At 39.9% G+C, this 20,056-nt stretch overlaps 1 protein-coding gene across 1 annotated transcript in view; it reads left to right on the top strand.

Annotated features, from left to right (window-relative positions):
* The first annotated feature begins 8,006 nt into the window (after positions 1-8,006).
* Positions 8,007-20,056, top strand: part of LOC113771150 — a 114,785-nt gene continuing 102,735 nt past the window's right edge. The window contains exons 1-7 of the mRNA XM_027315766.1: positions 8,007-8,080; positions 8,191-8,263; positions 8,612-8,641; positions 8,754-9,057; positions 14,138-14,538; positions 14,632-15,852; positions 16,005-18,258. Of these exons, the coding sequence (XP_027171567.1) occupies positions 8,007-8,080; positions 8,191-8,263; positions 8,612-8,641; positions 8,754-9,057; positions 14,138-14,538; positions 14,632-15,852; positions 16,005-18,258 (4,357 nt within the window). The remainder of the gene's footprint in view (positions 8,081-8,190; positions 8,264-8,611; positions 8,642-8,753; positions 9,058-14,137; positions 14,539-14,631; positions 15,853-16,004; positions 18,259-20,056) is intronic.

Here is a 20,056-nt window from a genome sequence, read left to right as displayed (position 1 = left end):
TTTGTTCTAAACTGGCAAGGCCCATTTGTCGTTCAAAAGATGCTACCGGGCAGAGCACTTGTCCTAACAGAGATGGATGGACAGACATTCCCTCAACCTATCAACTCAGACATATGTAAGAAGTTCTTTATTTGATTATGCAAATTTCTATTAGGAAGTCATGCAAGGGACGAGACAAAAGTCAGGTCATCTTTCTTTCCAATCAAAACATTTCACCTCTAGTCATCCCATTTGAGCTATCAGAATAATCATTTTCGTTTGGCAACCCCTGAGAATTGCAAACCCCACACTGGGGCAAATTTATTTTGAAAAGAGATGATCAGAAAGAAAAGGAAAACCCCACACTGGGGCAAATTTATTTTGAAAGAGAGAAGAGAAGAAAAAAGAAAACCCCACATTGGGGCAAATTTAGTTTTTAGAAAAATGCAAAAGTGAGGAAATTGTAATGAAGAAAATGCAAAACGAGAAGAATTCAATCAAACTGGGGCAAATTCTCCTCAGTTTCGCTCAAAAATTGGAGATGATCTCAAAATGATGCAATTTCAGATTATTTCACACCTCTCATCAAAAATTTGCTTTCAAGCCTCAACTTTTCTTGAAAACACCCCACCTGATCTCATTACAAAAAACCCAAAGTCCTGACTTTCGTCACTTGCTGTATTTCTATTAGGAAATTCGCTAATCAACTGGCAAGTGATGTCCATAATGCCTTCACCTAAATTTATAAGAGAAGCGCATTTTATTGATGCCAGCAATCTTCAACTCACATTCTTGAGTCGATCATGACCGAGTTTTCCATCGTTCTTTAAGTGAAAACCCGAAAGGGCACCTTAAAAAAAAACAAAACAAAACAAAACAACAAAATGAAAACAACAAAAAAACAACAAAAAGGAAAAAAGGAAAAGAGAAAAGAAGAAAAAGAAAAGAAAAACAAAACAAAAGGGGTGGGGGCAACTTTGGTGAAAACCCGAAAGGGCGTCAAGGTAGGTTTTACAGTAAGCACGGACGAGGAGGAATAGCTGGTGACTTGGTTCATTTGGATTTCTCTTCGTTTTGTAATACTTCCGTCAATGTTGAATTCCAGAACAAGGATATCCGGAGATTCGAATATAACATCTGTTGGCCGAAAGCTGTGTCACTTTGTAAAACATCTTTTCTGCAAAATACATTCTTATGAAACTCATTTTTTTTCAATTGCTTGTATTCATGACATTTTGTAGGCTTAAGCACAGTTGTTTGTATTTGCATTCTTTTGCATATTCATTTCTGCATGACATGTGAAATTACTTTTTTTTTAATCATCGAATTTTGGTGAATAACAACCCCATGGTTTATTCAAAGCATACTTGGGTTCAGTCATCTTTCGGAAATGGTTGAGATTCAGCAAAGCCGGCTACGCAAGTTTCACAACATGGCAAAGTGCATACCAGGTCAGTCTGGAAAAATGCCACAGCAAAAAGTTGACGAAAGTCGCACAAAAACTCATGTTTACACGATTTTCGAAGGCGAGCGGATACAATGGCAATTTCTTTATTTTTCTCTTTTGTAGGAAAATTTCAAATGAAAATAACAACACAACACATTGGGGCAAATTTTTGGATAAATTTTCAAGTAAGTCTTATAAAGTTTCTTCATACAAACCAGCATTTCATTTTGGCACTGCCACTAGCCGTGGGTCAGTCCCACTAGTGAGCATTTTCATTTTCACTGCCACTAAACATGGGTCAGTCCCACTAGTGAGCATTTTATTTTCATTGCCGCTAAACATGGGTCAGTCCTACTAGCGTGCATTTCATTTTCATTGCCGTTAAACATGGGTCAGTCCCACTAGCGTGCACTTCATTTACATTGCCACTAAACATGGGTTAGTCCCACTAGTGCGCATTTCATTTTTCACCGCCACTGAACATGGGTTAGTCCCACCAGTGAACATTTCATTTTGCATGGCCACTAAACATGGGTTAGTCCCACTAGTGAGCATTTCATTTGCATTGTCGCTAAACATGGGTCAGTCCCACTAGCATGCATTTCATTTTCTTTGCCGTTAAACATGGGTTAGTCCCACTAGCGTGCATTTCATTTTCATTGTCGCTAAACATGGGTCGGTCCCACTAGCGTCCATTTCATTTTCATTACCACTAAACATGGGTTAGTCCCACTAGTGTCCATTTCATTTTCTTTGCCGTTAAACATGAGTTAGTCCCACTAGCGTGCATTTCATTTTCACTGCCACTAAACATGGGTCAGTCCCACTAGCGAGCATTTTATTTTCATTGCCGCTAAACAAGGTCAGTCCTACTAGCGTGTATTTCATTTTCATTGCCGTTAAACATGGGTCAGTCCCACTAGCGTGCATTTCATGTTTCATTACCACTAAACATGGGTTAGGCCCACTAGTGAGCACTTCATTTCTTATTCGGGTCAGTCCCATTTAAATTTCCTGTTCGGATCAGTCCCGATTTAAATTTTCAGTTTGGGCTAGTCCCATTTAAATTTCTTGTTTGGGTCAGCCTCGATTTAAAATTTCCTGTTGAGGTCAGTCCTCCTTTTAAATTTCTTGTTGGGGTCAGTCCCCTTAAATTTCTTGTTGGGTCAGTCCCATTTTAAATTTCTGGTCCGAGTCAGTCCCCATTTTAAATTTCTCGTTTGGGTCAGTCCCATTTCAAAATTATTTTGTTAAAGAGGTCAGTCCCCATTTCAGAAAGCGTCAGTCGTTCGAGTCGTTCGCAACCGAATAACAGGTAAGTATTTTGGTGTCTACTTCTTTGTCTCAAGTTTTTTCAAAATTCAGACAAAGAGGGGCAAGCTGTAGACACCAAATTTTTACTCTTTTATTTATTTATTTACTATTTTTGTTTTAATTTAACTCAAAATTTTATCTTAGACATTTTTTAGCATTTTGGACATCAAATCTTTTAATTTAGTTTTATTTGTTAATTTTATTCATTTTTGCTTATTTGTCTATTAATTTTATTTTAAGATTTTTCGAAAAAAAGAGAATTGCTTAAAAAATATTTTTTAAATTTTTAGATTCAATTTATGAAGGTTTGTTGTTTATTTATTTTGTTAAAAAAAAAAGAAGAGAGCTCATGCACCATGCTGCACTGGATCCAAGCTCCTTCTCAATATTCCATTTCAAGGCAGAAGCACGAAACGGAAAAGAACAAAAATTTGCCGCGGTTTCTTTGATCCCAACCTTATCCAAAAAAATGCCATCCAATGGCTCAGATCTTTGGTAATAATCTCCCCTTCATCCTCACCTTTGAGGTGAGGACTTTAGGTGTGAAAACCCTGAAAATGCATATATAAATAACATTTCATATGTCGTTTGCACTTCTTTTATTCATTAATAATTTTTAGCATTACTTTTACTTGTTTGCAATTAAGTACAAAAAAACACGTTTATGTGAAAATTAATATAATTTTTCTAAGTTATGAAATTTCTTGGTTTTGCTAGACTAAGTTAAGACATTTAGAGCTAGATTAAATTTTTATTCTTTTTCGTATTAACATGAAATGTTAGATTTATATATTTTGGTCAAACTTGATTTTAATAGTTTAATCAATCAAGCATGATTGTTAAGCGTTATTAGGAACCTTAATACTAACGTGCAATCGATAAATATTCGATATAAAGGGTTTAAGTACACCAGTGTATAATTAGACTTTCAAACCACATTTGGGGACAATTTTTGGAGCTAAGTTAGAACCAAGGAATTAAGTGGATAATAGGAGGAGAAGTGAAAAGACTAAACTACCCTCACAATGTCACACAATTTCCCACGCCCATAACCATTCCCTGCTCAGCCAAACAGCTCCTCGGACAGCATGATCATCCACCACCCAGCCGGCCAACCGCATTCTTCTCCATTTCAACACACCACCACCCTAGCTGACCAACCGGCACCTTCACCACTGCAGCACACCATCTCTGCCGACACTCAACCATCCCCAAAACCGCAGCACCACTTCACAATTCCATTCCATAACCTCTGCGCACTTCCTACATCAGATAACACTTCCCCATTACATTGTTATCATCGACCGAGAGTGAGGAAGGAAGCTGAGAGTGCGGTTCCATTTCTGGTTATGTCCGCAAACATTGAAGCTAGAGTGAAGGCAGAGAGAAACCGTGAGCAAGCTCCACCCATTCTGCACCTCCATGTCACTCCACTTCACGACTGTAACATCCACCAGCTGCAACCAAAATCTGCTTCGTGCGTGAGAGCCGAGAGGAAGGGAAACTTTTCAAACTTTCTGTCCGAGAACTTAGCTTGCTGTGAGGTGATTTCTGAGCTCCATTTAAACTGGTTAAGAGGTTGATTAAGCTTTGCATTTGACAGTGAGCATGGATAAGTTAGAAAATTCTAACGGACTTAAAATCTGGCCACTTTAAGGCCACCAGGGATGATCGTTTAAATTCTGGAAATTTTGGCTGAAAGATGTTGTTATTGAAATCGATTTCTAAACTAAAAATGTTAATCAGTGGCTAAGCTACTGCATGTTGAACTTGAGCATCTAACTCCACGGATAATCCAAGGAAAATCCGGAACAATTAGAATCAAAGCTGCTGGAATTCTTGATTATGCGGACTGCAGTGAGATGATTCTGTGATTAACTGAAGTAATCTGAGCATTTATATGCGATTACTTAACTCTAGACATGATGTTTAAGACCATGCATGTCAATCTATGTGTTCGGATGTTGTATTAAGAAGCTTAAGAAAAACTCTGTTTCGAGGAAATTGATTCCGCCGTGAATGATTATGAAGGGAGGTGCTTAATTTGTCTAATTTTTGACAAGCTGTGGCTATAATCATAACTATCCAAGTGAGGATAAAATGTTTAAGGACATGCATGTTGAGTTACTTGATTGGACGAAGAAATTAGAAACTTAGAAAATTCTGTTTCATCGAGAATGATTTTGCCGAGAGAATGGATTGGAAATGCAACTGAAATTCGGTTTTCTTGTGATAACCTGAGCACTCAAGTGTAACTAGCCGAGTGGAACCTAATGTTTATGATGTCTAGGACCCTGCATGTTAATTCTATGAAGTGGATTGATGAACTAAGGAACCTAAGAAATTCTGGTTTGATAAAAATTTTCTACCGAGACTGGTTGAGAAATGATTTGCTTAAATTACTTAATTATGTCAAGCTGTGGTTATAATCCTAATTATTCAAGTGAAGATAAAATGCTTAAGGGCCTGCATGTTGAGTTACACGATTGGACAATGAATCTAAGAACTTGGAAAAATTCTGGTTTAGTGAATTGGGATTCGTATGACCTGAAGATTCCCGAGACCTTGAATTAGATATTTAGTTCTCAATCTGTATTATGGGGATTTTATGAGTTGATATATATGATTAACTAGTTAACAACATGTTAATTGAAGTTTGCATAAGGTCTTGTAGCTTGGCTAACCAGGAAAATAAAAATGAAAACAGAAAAATTATTTCATGAACTATCATCCGAGCTTAGTTGATACAAATTCTGGATTTGTGATTAGATGAGTACAATTGTAGTATGAACCTGGATTTGATTTGGAAACCTCTACTAGCTAGCTACGTGTTTTCAAGTCCTAATAGAGTACCAAAAATTCTGTTTTTAACCAAAGAAAATTCTGTTTTGGAACCCTTGTTATTGCTGGAATTTCTTTGTGAATTGCCGTTAACTTGAACCTGGAAATTTTGAAGTTTATGACAGTGGTTTAACTTCAACTACTGAACGGAAATTGTGCATTGTTTAGCTAAGTAATTGCATGAGGAAGTGAGAGTTTACTAGCCTGCTTCACCTGAGTAAATAAAGTGAAAACAGAAAATTCCTTCATGCATGATTCATCCGTGGCTTGCAAGACAGATTCTTGAATTTTTTTTTGGGATGTTTAATCTTGTTGCTCGAATTTGATTGTGAACCAGAATCTTCAACTTGACCTTAGAATGTTTTCCTTGGAGTGCTAGAAACCCAAAATGCATGACAAAATGCACACGTAGTCTGTGAAAAACTGTTTGGCAATGAATCATTTGAAATCTTGGGAATTCGATTTGGAAATAGTGAAGTGTAGCTATGGATATAAACGGGAAATTTTCCAGCCTTAGTCATGGTTGATAAAGAAGTACGTATGGATTTCTTTATATATTTTGGAGCTGTGGAAAAATTGTATTACTACTGAATTCGCTTTATAATACCTTGAGATGGTCATGCATTTGAATTTTGGGGTGACAATGTGATATTATGGATGGAATTTCTTGGCTTTGGATCAAATACTTGAGTAGGAGGCTGCTGCAAATGTGGTCTTTGGTTTTAAATAACTGTTAGTAGATTTAAACATTTGAAATGTTAGCTTGGTTGCCACAAGAATTACTGGTTGGGTGCTAAGGGCTAATGATTGACGAAGCCCTTAGCCATTGAAATAATTTTATAAAGTATTACTGGATGATGGAAGTTAATTGCTGGAATGTCTTGGGACTCCACTTTTATTTTATTTGCTTATGTTGGGTTTGCTGAAACCAAGTGCTAATGATTGATGAAGCCTTGGTTGACCATTTTATTTTATTCAGGAATGCAATTGTTGAAAGCTAGGGCTAATGATTGACGAAGCCCTAGTAATTTGCTATGTGATTTTTGCCATATTTTGATCCATATTATGATCTAGAAATGGAATCGGAGCGGGGGGAAATTGTATAGACCTTGCGAACTCGAGTAGCTGCGTTCAAAATTAACCAAAAATATTTTCCAACTAGTATTATATTATAAAACTCTATATCTAGCGTTTTGCCTAAAACTTTCCAATTCAATAATTTCCTTCAGCTCAAACCAGCCCGATAGCTACAGTAAATAAGTTCTATAACCTTTGGAAACTCTAAGTCTTATTTCAATTCTTTTCCTTCCTATAAGCCTTGCACTTGTTTAGTTAACTATAGGAAAAGTTTTGAAATACTAGTTCTACTAATCCTAGTGAAAAGCTTGGGAGACTTGCTCGGCAAGAAACCCTATTCTAGGAAAAATAGTTTTTAAGGATAATTTTTACAAAAGCCGTAACTTTAGGGAAATGTTCAAAGTAACTTTCTAACTATGATTTTGAGAAGTTTGACGACTTGTTTCTAGTAAGTAATACTAGTTACCCTCTTCTAAGGAAAAATAAGGAACATTTCTACTACTCTTGTCAAGCTTCAATCTAAATAGATTTTTTTTTTGAAATCTCTTGAGAAAATAAACTAGTATTATATTGAATAAATTCTTATACGAATAAGTTTAAAAACTGAATAGAAACTTATAGTTTCAAAATTTGGTTTTTAGGATATCGCGAGGACGCGGAATTCGATTCCCAACCTGATATCTGAACTTCACTCTTGGTGAGTGTCCCTGCCTGTTCTTTTCCTACTTGGATTAAGTTCCTTCTTAACTCGATATGTGATAAATTGCAAAATGAGTTTTTGATCCATCGAAGTGAGCAATGTGTACTTTATCGCACTAGCCGTTCGAGTGGTGACTTGCGTGAATCATTTTTCTTGTAAATCCTTGAATCTAAAAGTAGTTACGTCGTTGGGTGAATCCCTCGGCACTTGAATCTAACTACAATAATCCTTGAATCTAAAAGTAGTTACGTCGTTGGGTGAATCCCTCGGCACTTGAATCTAACTACAAAAATGTCGTTGGGTGAATCTCTCGACCAATTATCTACGAGTATATCTCGAGTATACTGCGTCCTTAGTCGACGTTCGGGCCCGGGACAGGGGTATGAATGGTGACGGGATAGGATTAAAATGAGTGGATCTACATGGACTATAAGTAGTGAAAGTTGACGGAGGATCAACTACGATAAACGGTGCTCAAGCGAGGAAAATGGCTCCTGAGAGCCCCGGTATCCTACCTTGTGCTGTTCTACGCTTTCTTAATTGTTTAACTTGTTTAAGTTATTACTCGCTGTTTGAATTACGTGACTGCATGTTTTGGGGCACCACTGAGCTTTAGCTCACCCCATGTTTATTTGTTTTCCTTACAGGATGGGAAGTTTGAAAGTATTTGAGCAGCTTATATTTCTTATGGTTGTACTTGAACAATTTGATTGTAATTTTCGGTTTGTAACGGATTCTAAGCTAAGCATTGTACTTTTCATTTTAGATTGCCCCTTGAAGCTGGAAAAGTGTAATCTCTAATTCTAATACTCAATTTGTATGTTTGTATTAGTATAGTATGTCCCTATCTATTGCGAGCGTCGCTGGAAGTATTTAAGAACCGTCGATTGGCTAAGTTATATGCTGTTATCTCTGAAGTTAATGTGGTGATAGAAATTGATTTGTTTCGGAAGAATCATTATTGTAATAGCTTAGGTTAATCGTCGGAAGGTTTTGAGTTAGAATGCTTGCGTGAGTCCTGGCGAGAGTTGGGCAGACGGCCCGCCAACCCTTTGGTTCGCCTTAGGGGGAAGTGGGGTCACCACAGGTGGTATCATAGCCTAGGTTAGAAAAGTTATTTGAGAGATATACTATACGAGTTAGAAACTCCGATCTTTTTAGAAGTAAGAATTGAGACCATTAGATATATTTTAAGTGATGCTGATCTAATTAGCTATTTGAGTTCTAACCTCTAAGTTTTAATTCTTTTGCAGGTATGGAGAATGGTAATGGACACGCTAATGGTAACGGGCGTCAAATGGACACATAGAGCCTCTTAGGTCCATCTCTTATGGACCACGAGGTGGAGGAGCCCATATACGTTATACCCCAGCTGATAGGCATCCTCGGTGTCAGTGTAGGGCCACTTATGCCTACCCCAATGAGCTAGTACTATTCCTGGATGATGAGCGTCGCCAGCTGAGGGACGCTAACTTCACTTTGTCTCAGGATGTAGAAGAGCTGAGTATCATGGTGGACACTCAGTTCGACCGCATAGCAGAGTTAGAGCAGAGGGTAGCAGCGGAGCATGCTAGGCTGGAGGCCGCTCGCGTGGAGATAGCGCGTCAGAGAGCGAGGGTGACTCGATTGGCTGAGAGGATACGTGATAGGAGCGTCGGCATCAGGGCAGATGCCGCGATGATGATAGATGAGGCCACGAGTATCCTTCAGAGTGTCGAGCAGGAGGACCCGGAGGAGGATCCGGAGGAGGATCCAGAGGAGGACCCGGAGGAGGATCCGGAGGAGGACATAGCTCCCGATAGCCCTGCTGAGGGTTAGGCTTGGATCGATTCGACCATATTGGATATGTAGGGTTAGAATAGGGGGACATTAGCTAGGTCATCAAGTTTTGTCTAGGTGGATGACTTATTTCTGAGGCACCATATCCCTAATTTTTGTTTAAGGGATTATTTGTATGTATTTTTGCTAGTTATGTGCCTTACCTTTTGGGAATGTCCCAACCTATTATTTGTATGACTTTCACTTGAAATATATGTTAAGTGTTTTACTTACTTTTCCTTCCATTCCATATCGATTTTATTTACTAAGGAAACATTAATAAGCCTAAACAAATAACACTTCGCCTAATCGTTTGATCCTCCCATAATAGGCATAACTTAGACTATGGATCGCCAAGTGATAGGTGTCGCGCCCCATTTTTGAATGATGTGTGTGTGGTGTGTGTATGAGTGAGTAGTGTGTATGATATATGTGAACGTGTGTAAATGAAAATAAAAGGCCATGGGACTTAATAATGCGACGATTTGGCCAAACGAAGTTCAAAAAAGGGTTTTTTTTTAAAAACAAAATCGGAGTCGCCACTTGGTATAGAGTTAAGGTGTACCAAGTCACCTAAAAAAATGAATTTTTCAAAGGAAAATGTAGAAAACCCTTTTTTAAACGACTCCTAGTCTACGCAAATCAAAGAAAAAGGTTCGGGGGTCACACTTGACGAAGGGGAAGGCAAGGATAAAAATCCAAGGCACCCCTTCGACCTAGCCAAGGCTAGTTGCGTGATTTAGCCCTGCCTTTCCTAATTTTTCTACCCAAGGTATGTATCGCATGTTGGATATGACTATATGAATGCAAAAACCTAGACCTAGGGGGACACGGGGAAATTTCTCTTCAAAGGTTGAGTGGTGCCAATCACATTAATTGCGAAGCCCACTAATGAGCCTTTGGAGAGGTCACACGTAATCCTAAATGACGTAAAAATGAATGGAGTGCATGTCATGTGAAAATGTAAGTTTATGTGAAGTGAGAAAAATGGAGGTGTGCAAATGTATTTACAAGGTAAGGTGAGTAAAGAATGATAATGTGAAAATAATATAAAGTGCATGTGTGCGAGTGATATGGTATAGAGTGTGAGTAGTTGAATGAAAACGTGTAAAAGTAGTGTGAAGTGAGAATGTAGAAAAAGAGAGAGAATATAAAGTAAGTGTATGTGATCGTGAATGAAAAATGCATGAATCCTATAGGAATGCATCAAGATGGGAACGGGGAGTCCTAACTTTGTGACTTAATTTTCCCTTTGATTAGAAGGGGGAACTAGCGTGCTAAGGCTATCGAGTAGCCACACTCGCTCGTTTCCCTTATCAGAAGGGGACTCTTCAGGCAAATGTACCCTAACTAGCATGAGATGCAAGACCTAAAGTGAGGGGAAAGGGGAATCGAGGAGCATGCCAGATGATAAAACTAAGGAAAAATGCATGATATGTAGTGAACAGGCAAATAATGCATTAATGAAAAACAAAGGAAAAATCCTATTGGGTCTAGCGTTGGACTAGCTCTTCTATGAATTCCTACTAGCATTAGACTAGTGGAAACGTACATTCATCCATCACATTCATTCAGGCTATGGAAAGCGAGTAGACATGCCAAACACTTATAAACACATAGCACATAACATTTAGCATGCTCGACTAGATGCAAGGCCCTAACAAAGCAAATTAACACATAGCAACAAAGGTAAGCAACCAAACTAATAAACCTATTACATTTGCTAGCTAGGCACACGTCTTCAATAGGTCTTCATCAAATGCTCCTCCAAGCCCTATCTATTACAAGCCAAGAGGTGTACACATACCCCATAAAAGAATAACTTAACAAAAAACAATAGTAAATGAAATAAGGGAACTAAAGAAAGGCAAGGAAAGCAATTTAGACATGCAATTCTCACTTAGCACGTTGGAGCACATAGGAGAAATGAAAATCAAGGAGATAGAGGTTACCTCCCTAGCAATTGGGCCCCAATGAAGTGAAATCACTTATTTATCTTCCAAAATAAAAGAAATGGTCAAGGTACCAATTTATTTGGAAAAATTAAAGGAAATAGGCAAACACAAGCTCACTTGATCATAAAGCCCCTAAAGTCATGACTTGAGTGAAATTGAAACAAAGTATAGTAATTAATTAAAACAAACAAGCAATGAAGTTGCAAAAATTAAAGCTACCAAGGACCAAATTGAGAGAATCATTCAATTGATTGGGTCATAGTAGAACAAGGGGAGACTTGGGGGTCAAAGTGCAATTTTTAGAAGTTGTTTTGCATGCAAATTCCTATGCAACTACGTAGAAAGCTTTCTGCACAAAACACACAAATCAGCCGCATTTCTTTTATGTTTCACTTTCAAACGCCAACTTCAAATTCAACTACATGCCTTAACCAAAGCTCCCGTAATCCAACATCCAAAACTTTAAACTAGACAGCAAAAAACATAAATTTGACATCCCAAACCAGCAAAGACATAGGAGGAAATCATGCAAACATTGAAGAACGAAAACTGCTACAACCGAAAGAGAAATCTGCTGCATTTTTGGTTTCCAAGCTTGCAGCAATTTCATCATGCAAATAGATTCATCCAACCAGAAATTACTGATGACCTTTGACACCAAGTTCCCAATCACACGCAGGACATCTCAGTCAAGCTACAAACCAAATCAAACGTTTGAAACAAAGCCAAAGCTTCGGCCATCTAAAGAGAAGAAAAGGTATTCGCGCATGCTGCTGCAACATGACCAAGAGCTTTGAGCTCGTTGCAGCAGGCTTTATGCGCAGGCTTCTGCAACTAACTAAGAAAGAAACCAGCTGCATTTCATTTACAAGCTCAGATTAAGGAACTAACCACGTAACCACCCCAAACCAAAAAAACAAAACTCATCAAAATATCATGCAGAAATTCTGGAAAACATGCGTGCAACACTGGTTTGACAACCTGAACCATTCATTTTCCAGCAAGCATTAGATCCTAAATCAGGAACCCTAGCCCCCAAACATGCGAACCCAGCATCAAACTTCAATCTAAAAGAGAGCCTATTAAACATTTAAACATGCGAAGGAAACTCAGGGTATGACAGCCTTCTCTTTGCTGATTTTTACTACACCATGCTGCACTCACAAACCCAGTTTGCAGACGCAGTCAAGTCCCAGCTGAGCTAAAACAAACAAAACTACCACCTAAACTTCTCACTTTGCATCATGAAAATTCTGGATTTCAAACACAAAAATTAGAGAAAAAGGGATGCAAACATTGGAATAACATTCTGAAAAATTTTCCAGTTTTCATTTCTCTTCTGCAATTTACTTTAAAAAACCGAAACATGCTTGTGAAACAAAGCCAGTAAGTCTATGGATTCATCCATTAAACCCCCCCCAATGCCATGACCTTTAACGCATGCTGCTACCCTCAAACACAATCATCTATACTCCAAAAGGGCTACTCACAACCACCGAAAATAAAATGCAGCAAAGGAACCTGCTTGGAGTGGCTAAAGTTTCAGCATTTACATGGTAATGTCTACTGCCATAACAAACCAGAAACTTGCAAGAAGCAACAAAAGGAAGTTTGAAACAAAACTAAGCATACTATACTACCGACACTTCACAAAACTGATCATGCGAACCAGGAGAAAACAAAATCAGAAACAATGGTCGCACAAATCTGATAAAAGGAAGAGCATCTGCAATTTCCTGGGCTCGCTTGTCGCAAATAATCAGTCATAAACACAAAAGCCTCTTAAGTTCATCATAGAACCCCCACTGAGGAATCCAAACTACTATCTCTAAACCCCAGGTCAACACCCTATACGTTCCTTAAACATGAATCAAGACAGGAAACACAGAAAAATCCAAACTTGGCATGGGTTCTGGACTGAAATACCTCAGTAAGGATCTGGTGATGATGGAGGGCTGAAGTGATGGCAGTCGTGAAGGCTAATAGTTCCGACAGCTCCTCTGCTCCTTGGGGAAGTAGTGCCAGACCTCTTCTCCTCTTTGCTCTCTCCCCCTTTCAGTTATGGTTGAGAAAAGATCGAAACTTTCTACTCTCCCTCTCGTTCTTTTTGGTTTCTCTCCTTTTCTCCTTTTTTAGCCGTCAACCTTCTCTATGTTTCCCTCCACAGTCGTCTCTCGCTTCTCAGTTTTTTCCCTTAGCCGTCCACTCTCTCTTCTGGGTTTTTCTTTTTGCCGTTTCAAAAACCTCCCCAGCCGTCATCCTCTGTTCTTTTCCCTTTGCTGTTTTTCTATCTTTCATCGCTCAGATTCTTTGTTCAGCTCTCTCTCCGTTCCATCTCCTCTAGCTCTACCCGAAGCTTTCTTCTTTTTGTTCCCGTTCAAAGCCCGTTCCTTTCCATTCTCAGCCTTGCTGATTCTCCTCCAGTTCTCCGCCCGTAAACCCTCCTTTCTATTTTCTTTCTAGCTCTCCCCCCCGTCAAAACTCTCTCGTTAGTTTCTTTTTCTAGCCTTTCAGCCGTCATCCCTTTTCCTCTCCTTTGCGGCTGCCCCTCTTTCTTGTATTTATACCAGGCCAACCCTCACCTCAAGGGTGAGGATGGAAGAGGAGATTCCTCTCCAACCCAGGCCATCCGATGGCCATGTACCACTCTTCCTTGCAAGCTGCCAAAATACGCAGCTTGCATGCTGCGTTTTTTTTTTTTTTTTTAACTAATAACTTAATACAAAAAATGAAAAAATGATATTGAAAAAAAACAATATCGATAAAAATAAACAAACTAGAAATAATGAACAACAAAGTTGCGATTTTTCTTTTCATTCATTTTTCTATTTTTCATCATTTTTCTTTTTTTTTTTTTCAAGAAAACATTGAATTTGAATAAAAACAACTAATTAAAATACAATAAGAGACACGCGACAGGAATCAACCAAAATAGATCTAAAAATTGAACAAATAGATCCAAAACTAAAATAAAATTTGAAACCAAAAATTTGGTGTCTACAATAGGAAGGGGCCGCGGGAGACCCACTAGACAACACCCGGAAGCGGGTAGAGATAGAGAGCCCGAGGTCAACCCAGACCAAGGCCAAGAGGGCGGGACCGGAGACGGAGTAGCCACCGCTATTAACCGTATCACTGACGTCCTAGAGCGCTTGACTGAACACCAAGCTGCTGGACCAGGGCGCCATCAGGGAGGTCCAGTTGATTCCGACGATCGGGCACTGGAAAGGTTCCTGAAGTTTGGACCCCCCAAATTCTACGGAGGACCCGAGCCGGAAGTGGCCGAAGGCTGGTGGGAGAGGATCACTGAGATCTTCGCCGCCCTAAACTATACGGAGGAGCGAAAGGTGACTTTTGCCACCTTCCAGTTTGAGGGAGCTGCTCGCTCCTGGTGGAACCTAATGAGGGTTCATTGGGAGACTAACCATACACCACGAACTTGGATGAACTTCACAAGAGAGTTCAATGCCAAATTCCTTCCACCTCTCATTCAAGTGAAGAGAGAGGACGATTTCATTCGATGCAAGCAAGGGGCGATGAGTGTCGCCGAATATGAAATCCAGTTCACAAAGCTATCTCGCTTTGCACCTGAGTTGATAGCCACCGGGCAGAGGCGTGTTCGGAGGTTTGTACAGGGTTTGAATGTAGAACTACAGGAAAGTTTAGCCGCTGTGAGGATAGATACTTTCGCAGATGCTGTCGAAAGAGCTCAGAGAGTTGAAGTAGCTAGAGCTCAGGTGAAATCTTTTCAGGCTAAGGAAAGATTTACCCCCAGCAGTAGTCGAGAGCCGACGTATAGAAATACTCCACCGGCTAAAGTGGGCCGAGGAACTGGCGGAGTGACTAGTCCCGGAGCACCGCGAGGTGCACTAGCAAGGGGAATCGGGGCAAGGAATGCAGGGGGAAGAAACAATGGAATTAGAGGGGGACCGGTTGGAAGAGGACAACCTAGGAATACCTCGCAAGGAGGCCGAGCCATAATTCCCCAAATGACTTGTTTATACTATAAGAAACCTGGCCATACCATGGATAGCTGCTGGAAGAGGCAAGGAAAGTGCCTGAAATGCGGAAGTAGCGAGCACCAAATTTCTGGGTGTCCAAAAATGCAAGAAGGGACTACTTCGAATGCTAGACCAAACACTTCTGGAGGGAGCCGGCCGACAGTTCCTGCCAGAGTGTATGCTATAGGTGACCAACCTGTACCTAATGCCTCGGAAGTGGTGGAAGGTACACTCCCGATTTTTCACCGATTAGCTAAAGTGTTAATTGACCCTGGTGCAACCCATTCATTCGTTAAACCATCCTTTATGTCTGGAATAGATGTGCAACCTGTTAAATTACCCTTCGATCTTGAAGTTAGAACACCCATGGGTAATAAGAATGTAATCACTAGTCTGGTTTATAAGAATTGTGAATTCTGGATTGGAGAGCGTAAAATGCTAGTGGATTTGATCAGTCTGGACAGAAAAGGTTATGATGTTATAATAGGAATGGATTTTCTAGGCTATCATCATGCTAAACTTGACTGCCGAGCGAAAGTGGTGAAATTTTGTATACCTGGTGAAGCAACCCTGAGGTTAGATGTCAAAGGTAGGTTAGCATCATCTGCTATGATCTCAGGAATTCGAGCCAGGAAAATGTTGTCTAAAGGAGCTCAAGGTTTCTTAGCTTTCTTGATAAACGCTCCCAGTGACCAAGTGAAGCTGGAAGATGTACCAGTGGTACGGAAATTTCCGGATGTTTTTCCCGAAGAGCTAAGGACTCTACCGCCGGAAAGAGAAGTGGGATTTAAGATTGACTTGATGCCTGGAACGGCTCTAATTTCTATCGAATGGCTCCTGCCGAACTAAAAGAATTAAAAATCCAATTACAGGATCTGTTGGAGAAAGGTTTTGTGAAGGAGAGTGACTCACCTTGGGGAGCACCCGTTCTATTCGTGAAGAAAAAAGATGGAAGCTTGAGGTTGTGTATCGATTATCGAGGGTTAAATGAGGCTACAATTAAGAATAAATACCCTCTATCGTTGATTGATAGTCTGTTCGACCAACTGCAAGGGTCAGTGGTCTTCTCTAAGCTGGATTTAAGGCAAGGGTACTATCTGTTGAAGATCAGGAAGGAAGATATACCTAAGACTGCTTTTAGTACAAGATACGGACATTTTGAGTTTGCAGTCATGCCTTTTGGATTAACCAACGCACCAGCTGCTTTCATGGACCTAATGCAGAGAATTTTTAAGAAGTATCTGGATCAGTTTGTAGTGGTTTTCATAGATGATATCTTGATTTACTCTAAGACTCGAGAGGAGCATGCTAAGCACTTAGAGGTGGTTTTGCAGATACTAAGAGAACATAAGCTGTATGCCAAATTCAGCAAGTGTGAGTTTTGGTTGACTGAAATATCTTTTCTAGGACACAGAGTTTCTGAAGATGGAATTGCCGTGGATCCGGCAAAAGTTGAGGCCGTTATGAGTTGGAAACAACCAGAAACTCCAACTGAAGTTAGAAGTTTCTTGGGCTTAGCAGGTTATTACAGGCGATTTATTCAGGATTTCTCGAAAATTGCAGGACCTATGACTGAGCTAACCAAGAAAGGAGCTAAGTTTGTCTGGACTCCGAAGTGCGAGTCAAGTTTCCAGGAACTAAAGAAGCGGTTAACATCCGCTCCTGTTTTGGTTTTACCTGATGGAGGTGAAGGTTACGCTGTACATTCTGATGCTTCCAGAGCAGGTCTGGGATGTGTTTTAATGCAAATGGGTAAGGTAGTTGCCTATGCGTCTAGGAGATTGAAACCCCACGAGCAAAACTACCCAACTCACTACCTAGAACTAGCTGCAGTAATTTTTGCCTTGAAGAAATGGAGACACTACTTGTACGGCGTTACTTTTGAGGTTTTTACGGATCATAAGAGTCTCAAGTACTTGTTCTCCCAAAATGAGCTGAATTTGAGACAAAGGCGATGGGTAGAATTCCTGGAAGATTATGATTGCTCGATTAATTACCATCCAGGAAAAGCCAATGTGGTGGCTGACGCTCTAAGTAGGAAGGCCCAAGTAGCAGGGTTAATGGTAAAAGAGTGGGATATGTTAGAGGAAATAAGTGGTTGGAACCCTCGCTTGGAGAAATTGAAGGTTTTATTTGGGAACTTATCATTGAAGTCACCGTTACTAGAGCGTATTAAGGAGACCCAGCAAACGGACCCTATGATTCGGAAGAATTTGGAGAAAGTACAAAAAGGGGAAACCCAAGACTTCAAATTAGGGCCTGAGGGGGTATTGAGGTCTCGAGATCGAATTGTGGTTCCGGCAGATGATGAGATAAGACAAGGAATTCTAGAAGAATCACATCGGTCAAAGTATACTATACACCCAGGGGTGACTAAGATGTATCACGATGTAAAGGGATTATACTGGTGGGAAGGTTTGAAAAAGGACGTGGCCGCGTTTGTGCAAAAATGCTTGATCTGCCAACAAGTAAAAGCTGAACATCAAAAATCCTCTGGATTATTGCAACCGTTAGAAATCCCTGAATGGAAATGGAAACACATAACAATGGATTTTTTAACGGGCTTACCTAAAAGTCAAAAAGGTTTTGATGCAATTTGGGTAATAGTCGATCGACTCACTAAGTCTGCACACTTTTTACCTGTAAGCATGAGTTTTTCATTGGAAAAATTGGTCAAGTTGTACACAGAAGAGATCCTAAGGTTACATGGTATTCCAGTGAGTATCGTGTCTGATCGAGACCCAAGATTTGTCTCGCGTTTTTGGCAGAAATTTCAGGACTCTTTGGGGACCAAGCTGAAATTTAGCACTGCGTACCATCCCCAAACCGACGGGCAATCGGAAAGGACAATTCAAACTTTGGAGGATTTACTGAGGTCGTGTATACTGGATTTTGGAGGTAAGTGGAGCCAATATATGACCTTGGTGGAATTTGCATACAATAACAGCTATCAGGCTTCGATTCAGATGGCACCTTATGAGGCTTTGTATGGAAGAAGGTGTCGATCTCCGATTCATTGGGATGAAGTTGGAGAAAATAAAATCGTAGACCCTACAGCTATACCTTGGATTGAAGAAGCCCAGGAGAAAGTAAAACTAATTAGAGAAAGGCTTCAAGTTGCTCAGAGTAGACAAAAGAGCTACGCCGACACAAGGAGGAAAGATTTAGAATTTGAAGTTGGAGACCAGGTTTTTCTCAGAATTAAACCCTTGAAGGGCGGAGTAGTGTCTAAGAAAGGTAAAAAGCTGAAGCCAAGGTATATCGGACCTTTCGAAATTTTGAAGAGAGTGGGGTTAGTAGCGTATCAATTGAAGTTGCCTGCAAGCATGGCCAAGATTCACGATGTATTTCACGTTTCCATGCTTAGGAAATATTATTCCGATCCAAGTCACGTGCTGCCACTGGATGGAATTGAAGTGGATGAGACGTTAGCGTATGAAGAAGGACCGGTCAGGATTTTGGAAAGAGAAATGAAGGAGCTGAGAAATAAGAAAATTCCTCTGGTGAAGATTTTATGGAAAAATCATGGACTCGAGGAAGCAACTTGGGAATTAGAAGAAGAGATGCAGAACAAGTACCCTGATTTATTCCCCTAGTAAGCATGAATTTTGAGGACAAAATTCTTTGTAAGGAGGGGAGGATGTGAGAACCCTGAAAATGCATATATAAATAACATTTCATATGTCGTTTGCACTTCTTTTATTCATTAATAATTTTTAGCATTACTTTTACTTGTTCGCAATTAAGTACAAAAAAACACGTTTATGTGAAAATTAATATAATTTTTCTAAGTTATGAAATTTCTTGGTTTTGCTAGACTAAGTTAAGACATTTAGAGCTAGATTAAATTTTTATTCTTTTTCGTATTAACATGAAATGTTAGATTTATATATTTTGGTCAAACTTGATTTTAATAGTTTAATCAATCAAGCATGATTGTTAAGCGTTATTAGGAACCTTAATACTAACGTGCAATCGATAAATATTCGATATAAAGAGTTTAAGTACACCAGTGTATAATTAGACTTTCAAACCACATTTGGGGACAATTTTTGGAGCTAAGTTAGAACCAAGGAATTAAGTGGATAATAGGAGGAGAAGTGAAAAGACTAAACTACCCTCACAATGTCACACAATTTCCCACGCCCATAACCATTCCCTGCTCAGCCAAACAGCTCCTCGGACAGCATGATCATCCACCACCCAGCCGGCCAACCGCATTCTTCTCCATTTCAACACACCACCACCCTAGCTGACCAACCGGCACCTTCACCACTGCAGCACACCATCTCTGCCGACACTCAACCATCCCCAAAACCGCAGCACCACTTCACAATTCCATTCCATAACCTCTGCGCACTTCCTACATCAGATAACACTTCCCCATTACATTGTTATCATCGACCGAGAGTGAGGAAGGAAGCTGAGAGTGCGGTTCCATTTCTGGTTATGTCCGCAAACATTGAAGCTAGAGTGAAGGCAGAGAGAAACCGTGAGCAAGCTCCACCCATTCTGCACCTCCATGTCACTCCACTTCACGACTGTAACATCCACCAGCTGCAACCAAAATCTGCTTCGTGCGTGAGAGCCGAGAGGAAGGGAAACTTTTCAAACTTTCTGTCCGAGAACTTAGCTTGCTGTGAGGTGATTTCTGAGCTCCATTTAAACTGGTTAAGAGGTTGATTAAGCTTTGCATTTGACAGTGAGCATGGATAAGTTAGAAAATTCTAACGGACTTAAAATCTGGCCACTTTAAGGCCACCAGGGATGATCGTTTAAATTCTGGAAATTTTGGCTGAAAGATGTTGTTATTGAAATCGATTTCTAAACTAAAAATGTTAATCAGTGGCTAAGCTACTGCATGTTGAACTTGAGCATCTAACTCCACGGATAATCCAAGGAAAATCCGGAACAATTAGAATCA

The sequence above is a fragment of the Coffea eugenioides genome, chromosome 5 (assembly GCF_003713205.1).
Source record: "Coffea eugenioides isolate CCC68of chromosome 5, Ceug_1.0, whole genome shotgun sequence".
Lineage (NCBI taxonomy): Eukaryota > Viridiplantae > Streptophyta > Magnoliopsida > Gentianales > Rubiaceae > Coffea > Coffea eugenioides.
Note: the sequence above shows the minus strand (reverse complement) of the source record. Positions and strands in the feature narration are given on the sequence as shown.